This window comes from Procambarus clarkii, chromosome 52 (assembly GCF_040958095.1).
Source record: "Procambarus clarkii isolate CNS0578487 chromosome 52, FALCON_Pclarkii_2.0, whole genome shotgun sequence".
NCBI classification, from domain to species: domain Eukaryota; kingdom Metazoa; phylum Arthropoda; class Malacostraca; order Decapoda; family Cambaridae; genus Procambarus; species Procambarus clarkii.
The window spans coordinates 28020050-28046404 of NC_091201.1; the positions used below are offsets into that span (position 1 = coordinate 28020050).

At 39.2% G+C, this 26355-nt stretch overlaps 1 protein-coding gene across 1 annotated transcript; it reads right to left on the reverse strand.

The window, feature by feature from the left end:
* Positions 1-209: 209 nt before the first annotated feature.
* Positions 210-23779, reverse strand: mora (CHORD-like protein). Its single transcript, XM_045750730.2, has 7 exons — positions 23580-23779; positions 19620-19726; positions 12758-12943; positions 12469-12582; positions 7511-7681; positions 5533-5718; positions 210-733 (listed from the first exon to the last, which is right to left on the reverse strand). The coding sequence occupies exons 1-7, from the start codon at positions 23644-23646 to the stop codon at positions 524-526; spliced, it is 1041 nt and encodes a 346-aa protein (XP_045606686.1). The 5' UTR covers positions 23647-23779; the 3' UTR covers positions 210-523.
* Between the last annotated feature and the right edge of the window lie 2576 nt (positions 23780-26355).

Here is a 26355-nt window from a genome sequence, read left to right on the forward strand (position 1 = left end):
TCTCTGATATCATGGAAGCCAGGCAGCAGGCCCTGTTCAAAATCTTTTACAAGATCTTCTCTCATTGCTGTTTTATGCTAGTGCTTCCGAGAGGGAAACCAATGCCAACATCTGAAGAACTTTCTGTAATTTATACTCTTAAGTAGTTACACACTTTTTTTTTTTTTTCTTTTTTTTTTACATACTGGAAGCTCAATTTAAAAAACACAAAGTTCATAACATGTTTATTATTATTATTATTAGGTCTTGCATTAACATACATTGATGCCCTCCTGATAAACCAAGTACTAAAATTTACAGTGGTACTAGAGGAAATGTATGTTATTTTGCTTTAAAACTTGTTGATTAAAATGACCCAAACAATTCAAAATGGATGTTCTTGACCAATTCAATACCCTGAACATTCTAGAATAAAAAGAAAAAATGCTCCTACATTTTTTTAAAGATTGTTCATGTAAAAGTGGTTAAGACACCTTATTGCACATTCTAAAACATTGAAGCTCTTCTAAGAATAGTGCTGCTCTCAAAGATCACCAAGATCAACAGCATCAACCATTTGTTCCAATCCTCCATCTTCAGCTTTTTCATCAGCCTTTTCGTCGTCAGTCTTGTTATCAGAATTCTGTTCTCTCTGAGTGTTTAAGGTGCGCCAGCTTGATGGTTCAGCTTTCCGCAATTTTATTTCTACCTTGGATGCTGCTAAGCTTACACTGCTCTGGTCTACATCAATCAACTGTAAAAAGATGTCCCAATTTAAGCATAAAGAACTTATGGCTTTTGTTCAACAGACTAATAATAGTAATAAAATATTAAGTGAAACATTGCTTCTGTACTGTGTTATGCATAATTTTTCAGTTTGGCTAAGATGGCAGGGCATCAACTGCTGTTATATACCTTAAACACATCACATTTGTTATGATTACTAGCTTACGTATTGCAGATATTATGCACACTACACAATTACCACCCCTTGTACTTTAGTCAAATTCAAAAGTTAGTTTTCATAACTTATACTGAATACAGTACATGTACATCCTGAAGAAGAACCATTTAAGAATAAAATAAAATAAATAATAAAGGAATTTCAATTAGGGGGAGGGGAACAATACAATGAATAATTCAATGGCAAGGAATGCAAAGATGACAAGTGCAACTTACACCTGTCGATGATTCCCAGGATCAACATCCATGCGGCCCACACTCTGACCAGGCTTACTGATTACTGGTGAACATTGCTTCTGTACTGTGTTATGCATAATTTTTCAGTTTGGCTAAGATGGCAGGGCATCAACTGCTGTTATATACCTTAAACACATCACATTTGTTATGATTACTAGCTTACGTATTGCAGATATTATACACACTACACAATTACCACCCCTTGTACTTTAGTCAAATTCAAAAGTTAGTTTTCATAACTTATACTGAATACAGTACATGTACATCCTGAAGAAGAACCATTTAAGAATAAAATAAAATAAATAATAAAGGAATTTCAATTAGGGGGAGGGGAACAATACAATGAATAATTCAATGGCAAGGAATGCAAAGATGACAAGTGCAACTTACACCTGTCGATGATTCCCAGGATCAACATCCATGCGGCCCACACTCTGACCAGGCTTCCTGATTACTGGTGAACCTCCACCAGTACATGTGGTGATTGGTACATCACCAATCATGGTAATGTTGAATAACCATTGGGTTTATCCATGGCATCAAGGCCACAATCTTGTATAATAAACATGGTCCATGTTTCCTCAAATGCTTGCCTGACAGATGTATCAAGTGGCCACCGAAGTGACAATGGTGTATAAAAAGTGGCCGCTGAAGTGACAATGGTGTATGAAAGGTGGCCGCTAAAGTGACAATGGCAAGTGACGGCCTAAAATGCTATGCATATTAGTGGCTTTTCAAGAATGTTTTGATAAAGAGAGTGCTTTAGTAAATGACATCCTTATGTCTCCAGAATGGAGACATATGGAAGCGGTCTGAACGTCCCAAACAAGACCCAGACAGGTCCGAACCCGAGACAGAACCAGATGGGACTTCCTCCAGTTCACCAAGAACCCGAACCCGGCGAACCGGGAAAAAACCACCACTCCAGGCGAGCAGACAGGCAGAACGGATGGGAGCCCACACCAACCAGCCGTCGAGGTGGGCCAACACCCTGAATACCTAGCAGACGTAGATAGGCCACCACGAACCGGGTAAAACGCAGAAATGTGAGGTGCCAGAAGCTGGCCAAAGGAAGGCCAATGAAGAAGAGCAAGCCACCCCACCACGAAAATGAACCAGTCCCAGAGGAAGCGAGATACTCCAACACGAGACCCAAAAGGCCAGACATACTACACAATAGCCAAGCCCCAAAAGAAGATGGAACTGGGACAGACACATCCTGAAGGAAGCCAGCGGTACAGACAAGATAAAACCAGAATGAACCGAAGACCCGCTCAGTCCCGTTACAGGACGAGAACAAGATGATCTGACGGAGCGAGGGGGAAGAAGCCCGTCCCATCAACTACAAACCCTCCCAGGAGGAGGAGCTGCCGCCTAACACCACCACAGGCCACAGGACATGAACCGAACCCCCCCACGAATCACGGGACCAAGCGTGGGCAAACAGAGCAAGTTGTTTGCTCATTGGTAAATTTTAAAGCCCCATTGGCTTTACCCATTGGTAAAACCAATGGTAAAACCAATGGGGCGATCCACGAAGGGACCAGTGCCCACTCAGAAAAAAATAAAAAAAAAATAAAAGAAAAGCAAGAAGCCGACTTACAAGCAACACGCCAACCAGACAATGACGGCTCTAGAGAAGGAACTGGCACAAAAGCTGCACCAAAGGCCCCCTCGACAAGCAGAAGCCAAGACAAGAAGTGCACGGAGGTGCGGGGGTCCCGGTCCCGGTCAGCAAGGTGTGATGTTTGCTCGTTTCCTTGGGATTTGAGGGAGTTCTGCCTTTTCAGTTTTTGGTTGCAATTTTCTTACCCATGTAGGGTCTGTTTTGTTATGCCTACCATTCTGGGTGCTTAACCCAGGTCGATGGCAGATAAGGAAAACCTTCTACCACGGGGGGGGGGGGGGGAAGAGTTTTCCAGGGGCCATTGCTCCCTGTCTCTCTCTAAAGGGGCCAGGTTCTGGCTCGTGGTCCCCGGTAGGCTGAACTCCATTGACTAATGCCCTGGTCTAATGTATCGCATAATAGTCCGATAGCTCCAGGGAGACTAAGGGGCTCCCCACAGAAAACTTGTAATCCAAAGCATTCGTAAACCAAGGTTCCACTACTGTACTGTATTTAGAGTTCCTGGTTGCACAAGTTGTATAGTCAAGGAAAGTTTGACTTATGCACAGCTTATGTAAAGTTATGAATGTTCTGGAGGTGTCATAGCATGAGGCAATGTTCTTATGAGCATCAGTGTTCTTAAATACAATAGCTTCCTCAATTGCAACATAAGCACCACAAACATGATCAGAATGAAAAGTTTTGCAAGTACTATACAGTACTTGCACAACTGCTTCGTAAATCCAGCCCTAGGTTGTTGGGAGGTTGTTTACATCTACCACAGAACTGAGGGTGGGCTTAACCACTGTGATGTGCCGAGTTTATTGTGACATTCCCCCTGTGCACGTAAAACTAAGTGTTCGCAAACATTTTTTTTTATCTTTGTAAAATGATAAAATTCCCACTCCTGAACACATACATGTAAAAAAAACTAAAAAATTCCACTTACTTTGGCTATGGGGATGTGGAGAAGGGGGCGTCACGGGTTGGTCGCACACGCATGAAGCTCCCAGAGGCGGTCGCACGCCATTCAAGCACCGCGAGTTGCCACAAATTTATTTTAAATTATTTGTTCTATGCATTTCCAATGCAGTTGTATACATTGTTTTTATCATATATGATGCACATTTGTGTCCTTTACAATATGTATACAGTAGAATGTTCATAATGTTCCATGGAACTGTGATACATGTGTCAGTAATGTGTCCACAATAAATGTTTATTGTCGCAATATTTCTTATTGTAATTTTAGTGAATTTTTAACATATACAGTTTCACACACTATTTACACAGTAACACACTGTATTACACACTCAGTACCTTGGAAGCGAGTGATAATCAATGAAGCAGTCCGTGGAACACAGTGTGACTTCGCTCTCGTTGCACGGTACGGATAGATTTTCGCTTCCTGTTTCTTCGTTCTGTGTGCTTGCAAACAACGCACTAATGTACACCCCTTGGCTTTAGTACCTGTAGGTGGTATGTAGCCAAGCTTGTAAAACATTAGGTAGTCTTGAAAAGATTACAGGAAAAGATCAATTTGTAAGGTGGTTTTGACAAGATTGCTTTGTAAGGTCCCTCACTAGAAGATATTCAACCATTCTTGAAAACATTTATGGAAAACACCACCATGGAAGCCGCTAACACTGTTCATCTATGCTACATGTATCAGAGGCATCGTCACTGAACCCAGAAAACGATTCATCTATTTATTATCTATAAAAATTGAAGATGGCATGGGTGGGCAAAAGTGGCACTCTAAGCTACAACTGGATACGCTCGCTGTATCATCCTCATCGGTGCTGAATCACTTGCATCCAACCTTTATGATAGGTCCTTATTGCACTTGGCTTCATCAATATCATGACCCTTATGTTCTTCAAGCAATAAGGTCTGAATTTCACCGACAGAGCGATCTTTCAACACCGTGTCAGACAGGTGTTTGGGAGCCAGAGATGCGTGCGCCACCCATGGTTGCTCACTCAGTACCAAGCCAGCCAGCAGCCCTAGGACATTCTGGGAATTTTTTCCAAGATGGTTGCCTTTCACTGGAGGTCCCAAGAGTTCATTTCCTTCATAACCTACCGTGCATGTGTTTTTAATGGGAACGAAATATTCAAAAGGTGTTTTCTCGGTTGGCATAGTTTTCCCCACTGACAGTTTTCTCGGTTGGTGTGGAACAGTGGTTAATGGCTGACCAGGAGCCAACTCCTCCCGAGTGTGTGTGTGTGTGGGGGGGGGGGGGGCAAATGAGTGGGGGGGGGAGGTGGTGGGGCAAATGAGTGGGGGTGGGGCAAATGAGTGGGGGGGGGGGGGGGGGGAGAGGTGGTGGGGCAAATGAGTGGGGGGGGGGGGAGGTGGTGGGGCAAATGAGTGGGGGGGGGGGGAAGAGGTGGTGGGGCAAATGAGTGGAGGAGGTGGAGAGAATGAGCTGGCATTAGTTTTAAGAGATTTCAATCATTTGTTTACATTGTTAGGGGTGTTCTTTCAATGGTTCTCAAAGCTCCAGCCTCATTTGAAGCCAGTTTGTTTTGTCTCGCCGAGTTTCTGGGTGCCTTTCCCGGTGGTGGCATAAAAATAGAAATGTAGAAGAAATAAAAGCAAGTGTACCATGAAAATAACGGGGGAGGAGTCTTCGACTATCACTAGTTTAGTGTCGATACCACAACGACTCTATATAGTACTTTTTTCCAGCTCATTATTACTTCAAGACCATGTTTTTATTTTACATGTCATCGTCAACTTACCCCGGTAAGTTCAACATCCAAAGAAAACACATTTTCCTCTCCGAAGACAATATTTGCATTTAATCTGATGGGATTAGCTTCTACATAGGTTGGAGCAGGATCAGTCAGCTTTGCATAGACTGCTACACACACATGGGTAGCAGTCTGATGCCAATCATATCGACAGGCAGCCACCTTTTTTGCTTCCTGGAAAAAAAAATATGGCTGTAGCTACTATTAACATTTTAATATACATGCATAAGTAAACCAAATACAATTCAACCTTCGTCTAATCAACATTAACATTTATGTTAGTTCCTTTTAAAGTATCGTGTACTACAAGGCAAAAACCATCATGCAATCATTTCCCTATTTTCTCCTTTTTTATATGCATTTATTACACACACTTGGGCCAATATGTGCTGCTACTGCACCACTTTGCATGCAGCCACTTTGTCATATCTCATAGTAAAGAGAACCCTTTACCCACTGCTAACACCTTATTTTCCCTTCATTTTTTTTTCTTAATATTCTCTTATATTCCTTCCCCACCCCCGTCCACTTATTCATTTCTACGTGCATAGTTAAGACCACCATCACACTGTCCATCCTTTGTCAATCCAATTTTAGTCCTAGCTACCTTCCCGAGTGTGCTCATTTCGGGAGAGTGTCCTAGCTTGCTGGTTGGCAGTCCATGTCACCACTGTTTGACTGACCTAGCTTTTTTTTTTTTTTTTTTTTTTTTTTTTTTTTAATATTATGTGACCATTTCAAATCGCCTCACTTTTATTTTGCTAATAATATCTAACAGCCCTGGTACTCTTGAGGACACCTGGCCACCACACACAACGACACCACAGAGGACAGCATGAAGGTAAACTCTGCTTGGAAATCAAGACCAGAGATGACGTCCACCCTAGATCGCTTTAGTCAACAAACTGAGGTTGGGCGGTCGGCTCCCCCTCCCCAACCTGAGGGGGGCGTGGACAGCATGGTGTGATGTTTGCTTGTTTCCTTGGGAATTGCAGAGTTCTACCTCTCTGTTCAGCTTTCGTTTATATTTTTCTAGCCTTGTGGGGTCTTAAAAGGTCATAAGGGCCTTGTTAGGCCTACCTTTTTTGGGTGCCTAACCCCCAGTCGATGGCAGATAAGGTAAACCCCCAACCACAGGGGAAGGGGGGTTCCAGGGGCAAGGGCGATTCTGAGGGGACCAGGTTCTGGCTCATGGTCCTCGGTAGGCAGAACTCTACTGACTAAAGCCCTGGTCTAATGTATTGCATATTACCCCAGTAACTCCAGGGAGCCATAGGGGATCCTCACAGAAAGGAGAATTGGCTTCAATGATTTATAGCAAAAATTAGATAAAGTATTTCTATAATGAAATGAACGTTAAAGCAGAGTAGGAATCAACTGGCACCAGAACTTGCCTTCCGGTAGTGCCCAACCTACAGTACCATGAATCAGTACCATCATGGATGGTAAAAAGTCTGTACAGTACTATTATGAAGCACAAAATCAAAGTAAAAATTGCCAATTCATAATTTAAGAGAACTTTATATATTTTACTTCAAAATATACATATTTTTCTCTGTGCACTTAAATTAGCACAGTAAGTAAACTTCTTCACAATAACACTGGGCATGTCTAGGGTCATTAACCATATCACCCCAATGTTGATTCTCTTGAAGAATGGCCTTATTTACTCTATTTTTTAATCTTGTCATATTTTCATGAGTTATGAATACAGAAAATGGAGAGTTCATATAATGTAAAGGTTGTCTAAATATTTATGCTAGAGTTACAACAATTCCCTTCTACAACAATTCTAACCTCTAGGTATTTATTCCCTACTGCCAAATCTCAGCAATCTCTCTACATCGATAAACACTTACATCCCTCTTGCTTATTAATATACAATAAACAAATTCAGCATTTTCCTATATACTGTGTTGTATATAAAACTTCATTAATTAAAAGTTAAGAGAAGTGCAAGGCTTACCAGCTTTACCCAGCAGTGATGGCCAGTAGTGCAGCCCAACTGCTCCAAGAACTCGGAGAAGTCAGTGGTTTTCTTTTGGCAACAACTCCAGTACTTGAGTCCTTCATGAAATATGGGAATTCCAGGATGGTACTTGCAAATGTCCAGATTACTGTGTTCACCTTCATAAATCTGCAAACACGTGTAACAATAATTAAAACACTCCCAATTTTAAAATACTGTACACAGAACCATGTTTTCTGTGAACCATTCACAGAAAATGTTGTAAATAATTCTACTCTCTCTTTCTCTCTCTAAAAGGCAATGAATGTCACTGCAAAAAATTATGACAAGGAATATAATTTCTAAGATATGAAGCTCAGTGCAATCAGGCCATACAGAGTACAGATCACGGCAGAGTACTGAAGAGAGATGCAGTATAGTGTCAAGAGTATAAGAGTTGACACCTTGATAGCTGCTGAACACTGAGGTTTAAGTACAGTAGTCACCTACAAGTGTATCCTTTAGTAATGACCATTTAGAATTTTTCAGGTGTACTGATTTGATTAACCCTTGGACAGTGGCTGTGGAAAAATTATCAACCACCCCCATGCACAAAAAATACAATTTAAAAAAATAAATGTTCATTATAGAATTATTAATTTCCACACGAAATGTAAGAAAAACTAAATTAAGCGAATATCTACTTTTTTACTGGGTGGAGGCACTCAAAGGTTGCATAATGGTTATGTGGTCTGGCATTTGTCAACGCATGATGTCGACTTTGCTGACACCGAGGTACGCGAGATACGACTCCTGTGTTCTACTTGGATATTTCATTGATTGTTTATCACTTTATCTACAAGAGTATGTGTGTTGAATACCTTATTAAATCATTCAAATAATGCATAATGCAGGGAGCCAGGTCGGCCGAGCGGACAGCACGCTGGACTTGTGATCCTGTGGTCCTGGGTTCGATCCCAGGCGCCGGCAAGAAACATTGGGCAGAGTTTCTTTCACCCTATGCCCCTGTTACCTAGCAGTAAAATAGGTACCTGGGTGTTAGTCAGCTGTCACGGGCTGCTTCCTGGGGGTGGAGGCCTGGTCGAGGACCGGGCCGCGGGGACACTAAAAAGCCCCGAAATCATCTCAAGATGACCTCAAGATAACTTAACTGTTGATTGGTTTATCTGGTATACATCATTGCAATCATATGGAGTAGTGAAAAGCCATATAAACATAATATACAATGGTGTTGGGCTCTGGATAATGACAGGGCATAATTGGCACTATATGGGCAACAATAGTAGATTGAAACAGGCATAAGCCCACCAATGCGCCATCCACAGACGATGGCAGGTTCCTAGTACACAATGCACGATTATGGTTCAAATTTATCTCCATGTGGTAAATCTAATTACAACCATATGGAGTTCTGAAAACAATATTAACATCATTGGTATACCTATGTAATTATGATGGCATTTTATACAATGACAGCATTCACCTAGTAACATTTATAATAACCACAGTCACACAGTAATGTAACTATTAAATGACAGGATCCCCCCCCCCCATGAGTCAAGTCAAATTCCATTGCAACCATAGAGCTATTATATCTGTATTTGCATCATACATGTACATTACAGACAATATTTGTTTAAAATCATGACGATAACCACATTACCTTGTGAATGAACAACATAACCGTTGTCTAAGAGTCAATTCTCACGGTGGATTTGACTAGTTCTATTTCCAGTTTTTCTCCAGTCTGTGCATTTATTTTGCTTCCTTGGCTTGTAACTATGGCCTCTTGTTCTTAAAGTTGCATTTCAACAATTCCTCCTTGTGAACAGTGTTAATTTCAGTCTCTTTTTGTATGTGGTGATGACATCTCTTTCCTTATAAATTCTTACCTGGACCATACCTGGAGAGGGTTCTCAAGGAGTTGTTCTACTTCCTCAGCCAGGCCCAGGGCCAAGCTCACTTTATTATAACTTGGTCCAACAAACTGTTGCTAGCAGCTGCCCGCAGGTTCACACATCCATTATAGCCCAGTTGTTCCAGCACTTCTTGCAAGAAATTATCCAATTGGTTATTGAAGAAATCCATCTTTGTTCTGGCAATACAGTACTGTATTTCTAATGCTTGCTGGGAGGCTGTTGAACAGCTGTGGGCCTCTGATGCTTAGTGTTGTCTGATTGTACCCAAGACACCTCTACTCCTCACTGGTTCTATTCTACAATTCCTTCCATATCTTTCACTCCAGTACGTGGTTATTCTACTTTGCATGATGGGACCTGGCCTTCCAGCATCTTTCATGTAGAGAACCACAGAATACTGTGGTTCTCTAAATTATCAGTATTGAGTTTTGTTCAGTGTCCAGCGTTATTTCTCAATTTGCTTAATCGCTGGAAGCTTATCTTCTAGCTTTGGTATATTTAACACCTTCAGCCTCTCATAGTTCTTGTTCTTCAGTTATTGAAATAATTTAGCAGAATGTTTTTGCACAATTTTTAGTTTATTCATGTGCTTTTGGAGATATGGACACCACACCACTGCTGAACTTTCAAATTTTGATCATCACAAATGTTGAACAATTTCTTAAACATTACTCCAACCATAAATTTAAAAAAAAAATTTGAATGTGTGTATGTAATTACCTAAGTATAGTTATAGGATGAGAGCTATACTCATGGTGTCCCATTTTCCCAGTACCCTTTGTAGTATGCTTTAAAACTATGGACTGTTTTGGCCTTCATCACCCTCTTTCTCACTTGTTCCAACTATCTACCACTCTGTTTGCAAAATAAAATTTTCTAATATTATTTCGGCACCTCTGTTTCCTTAACTTGAATCTGTATCCTCTTGTTCGTTAAGTTGCTTGTTTCAGGCACTCCTCTTTGTCAATTTGGTCTATTTAGGTTAGTCTTTTATAAGCGATTATCATTATCGCCTCTAACTTCTAGTTTTGGCATGTTTAACGCCTCTAGTCTCTCCTCATAACTTTTTTTTTCAGTTCTGGAAGCCATTTTGTAGCATGCCATTGCATCTTTTCCAGTTTATTTGTGCGCTTCTTGAGATTTGGGCACCATACAACTGCTGCCTATTCCAATTTTGGTCTCAAAAAAGTCATGAACAGTTTGTTAAGCATTTCACAATCCATATACAATAATTAAAAGCAAGTCTGAAATTGGAAAGTGATGCACACGCTCCTCTCACAAATATTCTTTGCGTTTTCCACTGGCAACAGCTTACTATCCAAAACCACCCCAAGTCTCATTATTAGAGTTCTGTACTGTAATTCCTTTTCACATTATTTGTAAGTTGTGTGTTAAATTCTCCGATTCCACATTCCATAACGTGGTATTTATTCACATTGAATTCCATCTGTCACTTAACACTCTAAACACTTATTTTATCTAGATCAATTTGAAGGGCATAACAATCATCTGCATCTCCTATCTTTCCCAGCACTTCCCCTCCCTATCACTCGTGCGTGTAATTTTTCTGAGTGTAGTAACAGGATGAGCGCTACGCTCAGTGGTGTCCCATCTTCTCAGCACTGTCATAAGGCTTTGAAATTACCGACTGTTTTGCCATTCACCACCACCTCACCTAACTTGTTCCAACCGTCTACCACTCTGTTTGTGAAAGTGAATTTTCTTATATTTCTTCAGCAGCTTTGTTTAGTTAGTTTAAATCTAGGCCTCTTGTTCTTTAAGTTCCAGTTCTCACAAATTCTTCCCAATCAGTTTTATCGATTCACATTACTATTTTGTACGTAGTGATCATATGTCCTCTTTCCTCCATCTTCCAGTTTTGGCGTAATAATTACCTCTAATCTCTCCTCGTAGCTCCCGTCCTTCAGTTTTGGGAGCCATTTAATTGCATATCTTTGCACTTTTTCAAGTTGATGTGCTTCTTAAGATATGGGCACCATACAACCGCTGTATATTCCAGCTCTGATCTAACAAAAGTCATGAACAATTTCTTTAGTATGTTACCATCCATGTATTTAAAAGCAATTTTGAAGTTAGAAAGTGTAGATAGGCTCATTGCACGATGTTCTTCATGTGGTCCTCAGGTGATAGTTTTCCATCTAAAAAAAACCCTAGATCTCTATCAGAATTCTTGAAAAGATTTCTCACAATTTATAGGTTATGGTGGTTCTATGTTCTACTCCACATTCCATATAACACGGCATTTATTCACATTAAATTCCATTTGCCAAGTGGGGCTCCATATTTATTTTTCCCAGGTCTTCTTGAAGGGCATGACAATCATTTAAGTTTCTTATCTTCCCTATTATCTTAGCATCATCAGCAAACATGTTCATATAATTCTTTATTCCATCTGATAGAACGTTTATGTAGACAATGAACATTACTGGTGCAAGAACTTAACCCTGTGGTACTCCACTCGTGACATTTCTCCAGTCTGATACATTGCCTCTGATAACTGCCCTTATTTTTCTGTCAAAAAATATTTCATCCATGTTAGAAGCCTACCTGTCACCCCTCCAATATGTTCCAGTTTCCAGAACAACCTCTTATGTGGAATTCTATCTAAAGCCTTTTTTTAGGTCCAGATAGATGTAGTCAACCCAACCATCTCTTTCCTATAAAATCTCTATGGCTCAATCATAGAAACGGTAAATTCGTTAGACAACATCTTCTAGATCGAAACCCATACTCTGTTATTATATAGTTTTTCTCCAGGTGTTCTACCCATTTAGTTTAATTATTTTTTTCCAATATTTGAACTATTACACTTGTCAATGATACAGGTTTATAATTGAGGGGGTCTACTTCCCCCTCAATTATAAACCTGTATCATTGTCTACTTCCTACAATTATGTAGAAGTAGACAATTATGTCTACTTCCCATATAGCATCACAATCACAATTATCACATTCCCATCTAAGTGACTGATAACCATCATTCAACTACAGAAAATCAAATTTAGAGAAACTTACCATTTTACAGCTATTGTTTTTACAATTTTCTCCAATTTTCACTCCACAAATATTCTGTTCTTCCTTGTCATCCTTATTAGCTGTGTCTTTTTGACCTTTTGCCTTCTCTAGAGCCTGTAAGGGGTTGAGCAATAATAATATTAAAGTAAATTATTTATGTGAATGAACTGACACTACATCAAGTAGAGTATTTGCTTTTGAGTATACTGTAAAATATTCTATGGCATTTCTAATTAATATATGGAAAATGAAAAACAAAACTATAGTAACACTTCTAAAGTGTATTTACTTGTTTCAATGACTGGGTGACAGTAACTGGAAGTCGTCTCATTGGAAAACTAAAATCTGGCCTAGGAAGTGCAGGGGCAGTTTTACGTGACTCGACGGTAATAACTTCATCTCTCGTTGATGGGTCGAACCTCGGCTTCTCTGGTTCAACTGGCTTTTCAGGGTTATGTCTTCCTTTGGTGCACCCCTATAATAGATATATTTTTTAAGTGAACATTTCCTAAAATTACAAATTTGCAACAATTATTTTCTCCTGATGCCACTGTTTGCAAAAGTCAGTAGCTGAACAAAAACTAATCTAGGCACCTGGCCATCAGGACAAATTTAGGCACTGCATCCATTTGGTAGCGAGTCATTTGTGGTGCAGTACACTCACCCATAACCTCGTATGTAATTTTATCTGGGTTCAAGCCCTGTAAAGGTAGCAATCATTAACCATTAGCCCCTGCTCACCCAGAAGTAAAGGAAAGTTTTAAACCTGCTAAGAGTAATCAGTAGTAGTCTACTCCTGTACACACTTTTCTAAAAGAAATTACCCCAAGTGGTACTTTAATTTGTCAGAAAACCCTTATTCCAGTAATCCATCTAAGTGCAATAACTATTAATGGTAGACAAGAAAAGGGCATTCAGTTTTTATTATAAAAGGTATATACAGTATAAAAAACAAAGGGTAAACAAATGTAGGTATGAGTAGTTTCCCCCCTACTGTATTTTGTCACCAAAATATAATAGACGATTCACTGCCAAGTTTTGTCATTTCTTTTATTTGTCAAAATATTTTGTCCACTGGAAACATTTGTTAAGTAGTATCAGATACTTTAAGCCTTTCTATACTATACAATTATGCAAATGAAAACACGATTTGTTTTTAAAGCACTATCAGAGCCAAGAAAAGTGTGGCAGAGACAGATGTGCCATGACCAAAGGGTTAATACACCCAAAGACCCAAATACAATACCTGTATATTTTTGTTGCTAGTGAAATGAAATGGAATGCACGAGTCAAAATAGCACTCAGGGATCGTAAACACCCTGTTACTGTAGTGTCCCAATACCTTTACATTTGTATACAGTCCTTTATCTCTATCAACACACCAATCCCTCCCCCAACCCCAAGGGAAGCCAGTCGGCCGAGCGGACAGCACGCTGGAATTGTGATCCTGTGGTCCTGGGTTCGATACCAGGCGCCGGCGAGAAACAATGGGCAGAGTTTCTTTCACCCTATGCCCCTGTTACCTAGCAGTAAAATAGATACCTGGGTGTTAGTCAGCTGTCACGGGCTGCTTCCTGGGGGTGGAGGCCTGGTCGAGGACCGGGCCGCGGGGACACTAAAAAGCCCCGAAATCATCTCAAGATAACCCCTCCCTCTCCTTACATTCATTCCCCAGTTGAACTGTTATAAAAAAGGCTAAATAAAAGCACGCTACTAGTAAATGATGTTATTAACTACAGACATTTCCAATATTAATTCCCCCCCCCCTTTTTGCATTATCTCTCCACATATTTGTGCACGATGCACCTGCTCGATACCTGCTTGATGGGGTTCTGGGAGTTCTTCTACTCCAAGCCCGGCCCGAGGCCAAGCTTGGCTTGTGGGAGCTTGGTCCACCAGGCTGTTGGCTTTGAGTGGCCCGCAGGCCCATATACCAACCACAGCCCAGTTGGCCTAGCACTCCTTGAAGAAAACTATCTAGTTTTCTCTAGAAGATGCAGTGTAAACCTCCTCAATCAGCCAGCTACACTAGGTTTTACTAAACACAACTAGAGATACTGAAAGATCAAGAATATTCATGGTAAGTTAAACCACTTAAGGAAATAAAAACTGCAAAACCTCAATCACACTTCTGATTGTTTTCATACTGTACTGTACAATTGATAATATTTCATCAATTGATACTTTTTTTCATCAAACAACATACAGAGGAATAGACTGTATTCTTAATATCCCAAAATTTTACCCAGATCATTCAAGCTTTAATTAATATTGATAGATTCGCTACTTTAATACTGTACTGTACTGGCATGGATCAATGCCAAACGGTAAAATACACTATTGGACTATTATGGCATATACTAGGAGCTGATGGGTAAATCTAATAAAAACACAATACACACACTCAGAAACGACAATATCCAGCTCATATATGGTAACCAGTATTTTCTCCAATCCGTTTAACCAATGGGCAGCCAGCCACCCCAATCAGGTAAGGAATGCCGAAGCCAACCAGTGTCAGTCACTAAGCCTGTCCACCTCAACTTGGGAAGTGCCACCAGTTTGTGCATGTCCAGATTGCCACAATTACAGAGGAAAAAATTCCTAGACATATCTTCATTGAAACTTATGGTCAAACCCTAGTCTGCTGTGTACACAAGACTAGCCTTTAGAGGAAAAGGTGACTTAAAAGGCTTTAGCATTGTCTATGCCTCTCCCCCCCTCCTTGTACTCATACACCCCTAATAGAACACTACTATTTTTGCCAGAGGAATAGACTGAAACAGTAAAAGCAGATTGCTGTTAGAGGGAACACAAAGAAGGGCTGCAGCCTTTGTCAACAAACCATTAGCTTCACAGGAAAGGGGAAGAGAACCTATGTTAGAACACTGACTTTGGGATTGAATTTAGAAAACTAAAGAGGTGCAGTAAACTGTTCAAGTGTCAGTGGACTGAAATTTAAAGTATAGTTTTCCAAGAAATTTCTTATGCTACTCCCCTCTTATGCAGACTACCCCCAGAACAAATAAATCAGGAGGGGGTGGGGACTTACTAATGTGTCATGAAGTACCATTCTGACTTAAAGATAGTAAGTTCATATATGGGGACAGTCTCTGCTCAACTTTTATGTTTTAACCCTTCGACAGTGGCTATGGAAAAATGGTCATACCTGCTTGAGGAAAAAAAACAAGAAAATTTTTCCATATAGAATTTTTTGTATATAAAACTTAAGAAAAACATTAATATAAGTAAATACTTACCTTTTTACTGGGCAGGGGCACTCTGAAAGGTTGCATGGTGGCTATGTGGTCTGGCGTCTGTCAACACATGATGCCGACTTTGCAAATACTGTACTGTACCGAGGTATGTGTCACACGGCCCCAGTATTCTACTCTGATGTTTCATCGATTGTTTATCACTTTCTTCTCTTTATTTGCAATAGTATGTATTGAATAACTTGAATAAATCACAATTTAAATAATGCACAGCAATGTTTTAATTGAAGATTGGTTTACCCGGTATAATACATTTCAACCATATGGAGTAATGAAAACCATATAAAAATAATTATACAAAGTGTTGGGCTCTGAATGACGACATATGGCATAATTGGCACCATATGGGCGACAGTATAGCTTGAAACTGACGCGCAAGCCACATTTCATTACCGAGTGTTTCATAATGGAGCAGAAACTTATAAATAGCGAGCAAACATGTGCACAGTGTTACAACAGCAAAATCTTTTATAATTTACTGTAAATAAACCATTTCAGTGAGCATATTAGCGACGCATATTTGTGTGTAATGATGTCCCATACCTTACATTATAAAAACTCAGAATGACACCCTAGTGCATAATATAACTGGGAAAAAAATGTGAAAAGCAAACGAGTAACATGGAAAAGAATTTGCATAAATATAATTGTGGCAACTCCTGCCATGCACCTGGCCTCAATAACCCCAGCAGGACTCCTGCTGCACGAATGCTCACGAATCGATGACGTCATTGTACGATATCATCCCTCCACCATAGCCAAAGCTACATAACTTTTTAAGACTTTCCCTGGATCAGAGAATGAATTTTAACATTATTATTATTAAAAAAATTAGAAAAAAACATGCGCACCGGATTTTTGTCATGTAAATCGATTGCACAGCCCAGGGGGTTATGGTGACCCTTGATAAGTTTGAACAAATAACTTTCAATTAATATTGTACTGAGATTGTTCTAGAAATTACATCTTGTTAACACATTGCTTATAATGTACAATATCTTTTACAAAATTACTTGATCCTGAAAATCTAAAACAGGATAAAAAATGCAAAGGATCCAACTCCAAGCAAGTTGCAAACTTTTCGATTCTCCTCGGTTCAAGTGTTGTAACTAATAGAATGACTACAGTATTAGTAAGAGTGAGCTTCAAAGTATATCTGGGTGGATTTATTGTTTTCATATTATACATACCATCAATATTATTTTGATCTTTATGTTAGCCCTTTTTACAAAAACTTCCACGTTGCGCTATTTTTGTCGGAACGAAATCTGCAGCACTGAACTAGGGTAACTTTAAATATCTAGGGTCAGAGTGTGTTTACTCTAAAGGGCTAACTTTGTTAATACTTTGGAATGAAAACTCTTTAGAAATTTAATTTGAGAAAGGCCAGTTGAACTTTGATTCTTTGAGTAATAAAAACCTGAAGCGAAAGTTGGTTGTCAACAAAATTTAATCAAGCAGAAAGACTTCATTCATGAAGTTCAGAAAGACCTAATACTGTACTGTATTTCTAACATTTGTTAAAGAAATATTAAATTTTTAATTTTTTTTAAAATATCAACTGATAACCTTGCATGTTCTAGACCATAACAAACCACTATCTCCGTGTTAAAATTTAGAATGTATTTGAATGTTAATGATGAATCAATTTGACAACTTTAATATTAGGTTTCTAGCTCATACAATGATGCACTGGAGCCAATACTAGCAATTTGTTCACATACAAAAAATCAAAGTTTCTAGTGAAAGATATTCGATTACGAATTTTACTAATCTTAAATTTTCCAGGAACTATATATCAAGGTTAAAATGCATTGCACTGCAAAGTTAAAATTGGTCCATCATTTTAATACTCCAATTTTCTCCGAATTGAAAAGTTCTTAGAACGAGCCCACAAATATACGAGATTTACCATACATTTCATTCATGCTTCCTGGGTTATTAGCCTTTACTGTGGTTATACAAAGCTTGGATTATGGGTGGCAACACTTTACCAACAGGGTAACAAATATGTTTCTATTCCCTTCATCACATTCAGTCTTGCCACCTATACTTGAATAGTACAGTACTAGTTTTATAAAGCAGAACATGCACGAATGTAATTCAGCACGGGCCCATTACCTAGCACTATACGTATGTTTTAAAGAGTGGACAAGTACCACGGTGAATTAAGCATGAACCCCTTTACCTCGTTCGGTCTTGCCAGCTATACCTGAACAAAACTGGTTTAGGTATAAAGCGGAATGCACATAGAGTACATAATTCAGCATGAGCCCCTTACCTGGTACAGATGTCTAACGAGTGGTCAAGAGCCGTGGTAAATTCAGCGCAAGCCAGTTCACTGTGCTCATCCTTGCCATCTATACCTGAATAGAGCAGTACAAACTGAGGCAATTCAGTGAGAGCCCATTATACTACCTGGTACAGCATCTGATTCTACAAAAGTTACCATCATGAAAATAAAGGTAGCCCCTGGAAAGGATTAATGCATTACAGGCTGATCAAGCCTCATACACACTATTACCTAGACAGTAAAGGTGTGCCATCTTCCCGTATACAGTAGTACATGGTACTGTCCAGGTACTGTCAACACCAGGTACTGTCCCCTTTTCCCTTGTATTTTACACAATGGTCCGAAGCCTAACCCAAGATGGTGAATCCTTGAACAACCTTGAAGAGTGAACAAGCTTGGTAACCTACACGGATTGCTCGTTACTGTTTACCCAGTCTGAATAGCTTTCTAATGTCACTAGGGTTCATATGCAAGCTAAAAGCAGTCATTTCTGAGGACTTTATAATGGCTGATTTTCCCATCAGTTTATTATGTATCATCCATGGCCAGCAATTTTTTTTTTTTTTGTGCGGAATCAGCACTTAAGAGATACTGACACTCATAATTTAGGCAAAAACATTGCATAAAATGGTGCAATAATAAATTTATAACAAAAATCTTCCATCAGTCATCATGACTGATGGTTAGCTTGTATAATATGTTACTTTTGCATAATTTTTAAATATTTGGGGAAATTAATGAAATTAATTAGATGCACAAGGCTGCATCTCCAGTTGGCCTTAAACTATGCATTATGCCATTGTTCCTTATTTGTAGGCACACATATACTTTGAAGTTTCTTTAATCTTTTAGTACTGTATAGCCAACACAAAAGTGAACCACAAATATTGATAAAACATAATGCCAAAGAAATACCATTCAAAAAACACCAGATAATCAGCTGCATGCTTTTCCATTCCATATAGAACTTGTATTCAAATCAAAGCCATTTCAAAACTTTGAAAATATTCCCCATTTTCTTAAAAAAAAAAAAAAGTGAAAGGTGGGGAGGAAAATGTAGGTACAGTAATGACAAAATGTATGTACAGATATATATATATATACGTGCGTGCATGTAATTACCAAAGTGTAGTTACAGGATGAGAGCTATGCTAGTGGTGTTCCATCTTCCCAGCACTGTCATAATTCTCATAAACTATCGACGGTTTTGGCCTCTACAACTTTCTCACTTGATTTGTTCCACTTAACTTGCTCACTTTTCTGTTTGCAAAAGAAAACTAATATTTTTTTGGCACCTTAATTTCCTTTGCTTGCATCTATAACCACTTGTTCTTGCCATTTCACAAATTCTTCTCTTGTCAAATTGGTTAAGTCCCGTTATTATTTTGCAAGTGGTGATCACATCGCATCTTTTTCCTTCTATCTTCTAGCTTTGACATATCCAACACCTCTAGTGTGCACGCTTGTAAGTACAAATGGCCACATACATATGCAATTATTGTTATATACAGTAAAATAATTTCCAGAACAAATTTAACAATGTAAAACACCTTCAGAATTTAGAATGCATAAAAATTTCTTACCTTTGTATTAAGAAATGTAGTAAAATCTGTACTTTTCTTGTTGCAGCATGACCAACCCTTGTATGCATCATGGAATATTGGTGCACCTGGGTGATACTCGCACGCATCTGTGAAAATTAAAAGTTACCAAATAGAAAGCTTATTCAAATGTTTTCAAATTTTAAACCAGATGAGGTTCTTTACCTACTGTACTTTCCAGTTTTACATTTATTAAAGTGAATACAACTCGCCTCAAGGTTGACATTATATTGTAAGCAGTCGTAGTATAAAAATGGGTCAAAGAGTATGAAGAAACTTGAGCAAGTCCATCAGCGGTTTCATTAAGCCAATGGCTTTAGGCCTATGGGTACTGTACAGAAATTTGTTTCTACTAGGCTATAATGATCTATCCACCCACTACCACCAGTAAGCATTTCAAATAACCTGGTTACACAGTTGAAGGGAAATGGGCAAATCCAAGTCAAGCCACCATCTTAAGGTTATCTCGAGATGATTTCGAGGCTTTTTTGTGTCCCCGCGGCCCAGTCCTCGGCCAGGCCTCCACCTCCAAGAAGCAGCCCGTGACAGCTGACCAACACCCAGGTACCTATTTTACTGCTAGGTAACAGGGGCATAGGGTGAAAGAAACTCTGCCCAATGTTTCTCGCCGGCGCCTGGGATCGAACCCAGGACTACAGGATCACAAGTCCAGCGTGCTGTCCTCTCGGCCGACCGGCTCCCTTAGACAAATTTGCTACGAATAAAACAAATACCTGTACTGTACAGTACAGTATATACAAATTTAAGACTTACAAACCCCTAAAAATGATGCGATGAAGCCCAAACTTGGATAATAAGGATGGCTGTCATATGATCCCTGTACAAGATCAGTGGAAAATCTCCTTGGCCTGCCAGGGTAATGATTAAACTATCAGACCAGGTCAGAACCTACACCCATGGCTATAAGCTGGACAAGATCAGACTGGGGAAGGAAATGGGTTGTTTTTGTTTGGCAACAGAGTGGTAGTCAAGTAGAATAGGTTGCTGGCCATTACCAGTTGCTAGCCCTTGTATTCACCTAGTTGTACTTGTGAGGGTTGGACTATGCTCTTTCGGCCCACCTCTCAACTGTCAATCAACTGTTTCTAACTACTAACTAGCTAATTTTTTTTCACATACACCCCCCCCCCCCAGGAAGCAGCCCATAACAGCTGTCTGTTATGGGCTATTTACTGGGCTGTTATGGGTACCTATTTACTGTTAGGTAACAGGGGAATCAGGGTGAAAGAAACTCTGCTGATCTGATTCTGCCGGCACTGGGAATCGAATCCCGGTCCACAGGACTTCGTATCCAGCGTGCTGTCCACTCGGCCACCAGCGCCCCGCTGTGGCACTCAACTGTTACTGGTACGAGTCAACTTAGTTGCCTCTTGTTGAACTTTCTCCAAGGAAGCTGTCTTTCTGAAGATGAGGTCTCCATGCTTAAATACAATAATCCAAATGGGGGCACACCAGAGATTTAAACAATTGAAGAACTATCTTTTCCTTGAATTCAAAGGTTTGTTTGACCTAAGGTTTTGGGTAATTTTATTTTTTACTGCAGATCCCACTTGTTGTGTAACTTTCAGTTAATAATGTATGGAGGAATTTCATTAGGCATATATAGGTGGTACTTCACAAGGGCTAATAGGTCTTCTGTAATTTCTTTTATTATTACATTCTTATAACTGCCCCAGGACAACCAAAGAGGAACTGCTTAAGGTGCCGTAGGTTGACTTTATAATCTTGAAAATAAAGTTATAAATTAAAATGTGAAATTATGAGACGGATTTAGACTATCTGGTCTAAAGGAGGTCTGGTCGAGAACCAGGGCTGCAGGGATGCTAAGCCCCAAATTCATCTCAAGGTATCCAAATGCTATGTACTGTACAAATGAAGTTAGAATTTGATGCACAATATTTCACAGGGTGGGGGAGCATGATAAAACCTTACATGAACAATAAAACCATACAAAGGTGCTCATTTCAGTCCCTAAATTCTAAGTTTCCAAACTAGATATTCCACATTTTGGTCCATTTTGTACAATCACACGAAATGGTGTGCTTCACACATCCCTAATGTATACTAGTGGACTAGCTTGGGTTAGCTCTGAATCTCAAGTGCAAGCACCTCTGGACAACATGGGTTCTGAACAGTATACTGTACTTTTACCTCAATTGCTAGACCAATAACATGGCCTTACATGGAAGACCAACAAAATGCTGATGTAATATACCTGCTTAATACCTACTTTATGGGGTTTTGGGAGTTCTTCTATGCCTCAAGCCCGGCCCGAGGCCAGACTTTACTTGTGAAGAGCTTGGTATACTAGGCCTGTTGCGTGGAGCAGGCCCGCAGGCCCACATATCCATCACAGCCCTGGATGATCTGGCACTCCTTGAAGGAAACTATCTAGTTTTCTCTTGAAGATGTCCACGGTTATTCCGGCAATATTTCTTATACTCATTGGGAGTATGTTGAACAACCTGTGGACCTATGATGTTTATAGTACAGTGTTCTCCGATTGTGCCTATGGCACCCCGGCTCTTCACTGGTTCTATTCTGTACACACATATTGAAAAAGCCTTAGTCAAATATGACCATAGATGTTATTGCATATAGAATGTGTTCAAAAGGAATCACTGGAAAAATTGGAAATTGAAGATTCCCCTTTCTGACAAAAATCCAGTGTCTAATAGTCAACATAAAATCTGGATCATCCACCATGAAGAAGCTCAGGTCCCCCAGGAGTACTTGGCTTGCTCCAGTATTCTCCCTCATATCGGACATAGGCAAGGACACAAACCATAATACCATATCATCCTTTGCAGATGACACCAGGATTTTTACAATGAGCAGAGGACACTGCAAACCTCCAATATGATGTAAATCAGTTCCTTTCAATGGTCCACAGAAAGTATTATGTTTAATGAAGATGAATTGCAGCTCCTTCACTATGGAAGAATAAATATATAAATGTGAATCAAACAAAATGCAGTCAATTCATTATAGAACAAAAATGCAATGCAAAAGATCTGGGAGTAGTCAGGTCAGAAAACCTTACCTTTAAAGAACACACATTAGTTGTCACAACCACAAGAGAAATGACAGGTTGGATAACAAGAACAGTTTCAAGCAAGAGATGTCATACCAATTATACTTTTCAATGATACTTGTGCTTCTTTAGAGGAATATTGTTGCATAATAAAGCCCCTTTCAAAAATAGAGAAATTGCTGACCTGAAGAGTATGCAAAAATCATTTATTGCTAGAATTCACTCAATAAACTAATTACTTGGGACCTATTAAAATGCTTAAATCATGTATTTTCTAGAGTGCTGGGAAGAGATATATATAATTTACACTTGGAAAATATTAGAGGAACCGGTTACAAACCTGCACACGGAAATAATGTCACATAAGACCACGAGCCATGTCAGAATGTGCATAATAGCTCTGTTGAAAAGCACAGATGCAATACATACTGAGAAAGTATGTATTTAATATAACATTAAAGGCCCAAGACTGTTCAACATGAGCCTCTCAGTGTTTAAACGAGAACTCTACAAAAACCTCCAAAGGATATCCTGATCAACCAGGCTGTCCTTCAGGCTACAAGCAGCCCCGTTCAACAGCCTGGGTGACCAGGAGGTCTGGTCAGAGAGCAGGTCGCGGGGACGTTGATCTTCAGAATCACCGCAAGGTAACTGAAGGTGACCGCTGCGGGGGAACCATAAGCTGCACTAACTGACATCTCACCACAAACAGATCTGACAACAGATCATATACGAAGAAAAATTCATCCAAGGTGAGTACCTTGCCTAGACCATCATACATCATCCCACACTGTAAAGTACTTTTCCTTCCAGTAAAACTAAACCATTCCCAGAAATTGATCTCGTAATATTTAAGGTGTACCTGTCTTCCGTCAACCTTCACTTACCATCCGTGTTGTCTTCTAGTTTATATTTTTGCCCACACCCCTTGTTATAACACTGCTGCATAGTCATAGTTGGGTGTGGCTGAGGGTCAAAGGCGAGCCGAGATAACGGTGAGGGAGGCGAGAGAAGGTAATATACCGGTGGAGTTGAGCGCACTCTTCGCGTCACTTCACCATGAAAACATTGGCCAGGCAGCGTCCCGACCCGTCTCCTTCTACACCCACTCTCAAACCTTCTTGAAACTTCTTAAAATACCCGCACGTAGTATATAAAATATTATTTTGTACATTAGTTATTGCACTTATAATATAAAATTTATCCTCTACGCATATGAAGCCTAGAAATTTTATAGATTGTACGCTAAAGTTAAATATAAATATCGAACAAAATAATTGCCGGCAAACGAGCGCAAAATAAACACTTACCAGAATATTCTAGACTCTATATTTATATTTACCTTTCTTGACTTTTTATTTGCATTGGCGAACTTTAAAGATGTTGTTTTGCTTTATTACTAGTAATAACTACCATTTCAATAAAATATTAGGAATTATTTTATAGTTATTTATCAGGAGAAACACGTGGATGCTATTGTTAAACTTTATATTTTTTTTTATTTAATAATAATAATAATTCATTTTGTCGAAGGACAGGCAGCCGGTGAATATATATACATATTAGGTTTATACAGAGATCCTCACAAAGTAGAACTGTTAATCCTCCCAAGGATGCAACCCACAACACATACCTCAGCCCGTCCTCCAAAAATGGGGTGGTCAATGTAAGAAGACAAATAAGTGCAATTATGTACTATTCATAGCAGTTAGGAATTGTACTTATTTTCACTTAGTATTAACTCGTACTGTCAAATATATTGTGAATATTTGAGTTTACCTGAAAAACTGAATAGTTAACCACAACCTCACCTAACCGTCTTACTTTTTGAAGATAATAATTTTATTGCTTCTTAATTACAATTAGTACTTAACCTATAGCTATATTGATATTACAGTTTTATAAAAATAATAAAACAAAACTAAAATATATCAATAAATTGTAAAGTAACTGAGGATATTTTAAAATTTTGTATAAAATCTATACTGTTTAATAAACCTGAAAAAGAAATTCCTGATATTTAAAACTTGTGTATTGCAAACTATGTTTGAAAATTTCATCCTAAAATTCTGAGTGTTTTAACAGAAAACGAGGAGAAGTAAATCAGGGGAGGGGGTTGGGTAAATGTAACAGCTCCATAAGTATAATTATACACTGTTTATAAGAGTAAGAAAGTGTACTTATTACACTTAGTATTAAATCGTGCAGTCCCAACATGTACCCGGGAGTGTTAGGCAACTGTTGTGGGTTGCATCTAAGAGTCAGTAAGAGGACCTGAATTTACCTAGAGGGCTATTATCTCTCTAGTAGCCTCGACGAGGACAGGAAGCTGGCGGCTTGTCAAATGTCCCCCCCATTCGTCCTTATGATCTCCAGCTGGATTTTAAAATCCAGTGTTGTTTTAGCAGTTACGGCTTCGGCGGGTAGGCGGTTCCATAGGTTTATAACCCTGTGGGTGAAAAAGCATTTCCTGTTTTCTGTCCTACATTGTGGCTTGTTGAGTTTGAAGCTGTTGCTCCTTGTCTATGCTACATCTGACCTTTTGAAGACGTTGTCCGGATCTATATCCTCCAAACTGTTCAGTATTTTGAAAGTTTTGATGAGATGAGCCTCGTCATGTCTGGTTTACAGTGTTGTTAGCCCTGAGACCCTCAACAGTTCCTGGTATGACAGTCGATTTAGTTCTGGGATGATTTTTGTATCTTTCTTCAACTTTTTTTATTTTTTGAACTTTCTCCACTATGTGAAAACAATGTGCCAAAAATTTGATCCGTGATAACATATACATAATCAAAAATGTAATCCAAATATAACTCGTTTACCTACCGTACCTACTCTAGATAGTGACTGAGAACATAATATATAAGAATTAAGGCAGGGCTTATTGGCCCACACGAGGCACCTCATACTTATATCCACCCAAACTCATTCATATTATGTTTAGTCTTGTAATATACTGGGTGAGTGGGTAGCACAAGATACCGTGTGTTTATTCTACTGTACGGTGACCAAAACTGAACCCACATAATCTGAATGGAGCCTAACATGATCAAATATGTGACTGAAGAATAACATTAAGTGTTTTGTTGCTAACGCTTCTAGAGATAAACCCCAGTATCGTATTTGCCTTATTTTAAACATTTATGAATTGATTTTTTGGCTTTGTATTGATCTTTTTAGCAATTAGAATTCACAATTTCAATACTGTTCAGCTGATATCTTGCAGCTTTATCATTACCTAGCTTCTGAACCCTACAGTTGTCAACATTAGACTGTCATTGACAATCTTTTGACCTTTTCAAAGGCCTCTCTAGATAATCTTTTAATGATTTTGAGTCTTCTAAATGTATACACCGCCCAATGTTCGTATCGTCTGCAAATCTACAAATATTGCTGCTCAATTCTGAATCTACATTGTCTGTATACTCTGTATGTGGTAAAAAACCAGCCCGTCCTCCTAAGGTTTCAAAACGTCAAGAAAACAGTCAATTTAAAGTGTCCTCTCCTAACCTACCAGAGGACCCAAAACGGAAAACAGGACAGTACGTCACTTTCATGGGCCGATTTCATTTCAAATTACGTCCATTTTTTGGCCATACGAGCGAAAAGCGACGTAATTTTAAGAGGGTGGGTTGCACTCCTAGTCAGCCATATAAATAAATG

What these genes read in the sequence shown, in the direction of transcription:
- mora (XM_045750730.2), bottom strand. Translation starts at nt 23,646, where the DNA reads ATGACTATGCAGCAGTGTTATAACAAGGGGTGTGGGCAAAAATATAAA. An exon ending in CTACATTTCTTAATACAAAG is followed by an intron (nt 12,944 to 19,619) that starts GTAAGAAATTTT and finishes TATCTATTATAG; the next exon opens with GGGTGCACCAAAGGAAGACA. An exon ending in TGGATGTTGAACTTACCGGG is followed by an intron (nt 734 to 5,532) that starts GTAAGTTGACGA and finishes ATCTTTTTACAG; the next exon opens with TTGATTGATGTAGACCAGAG.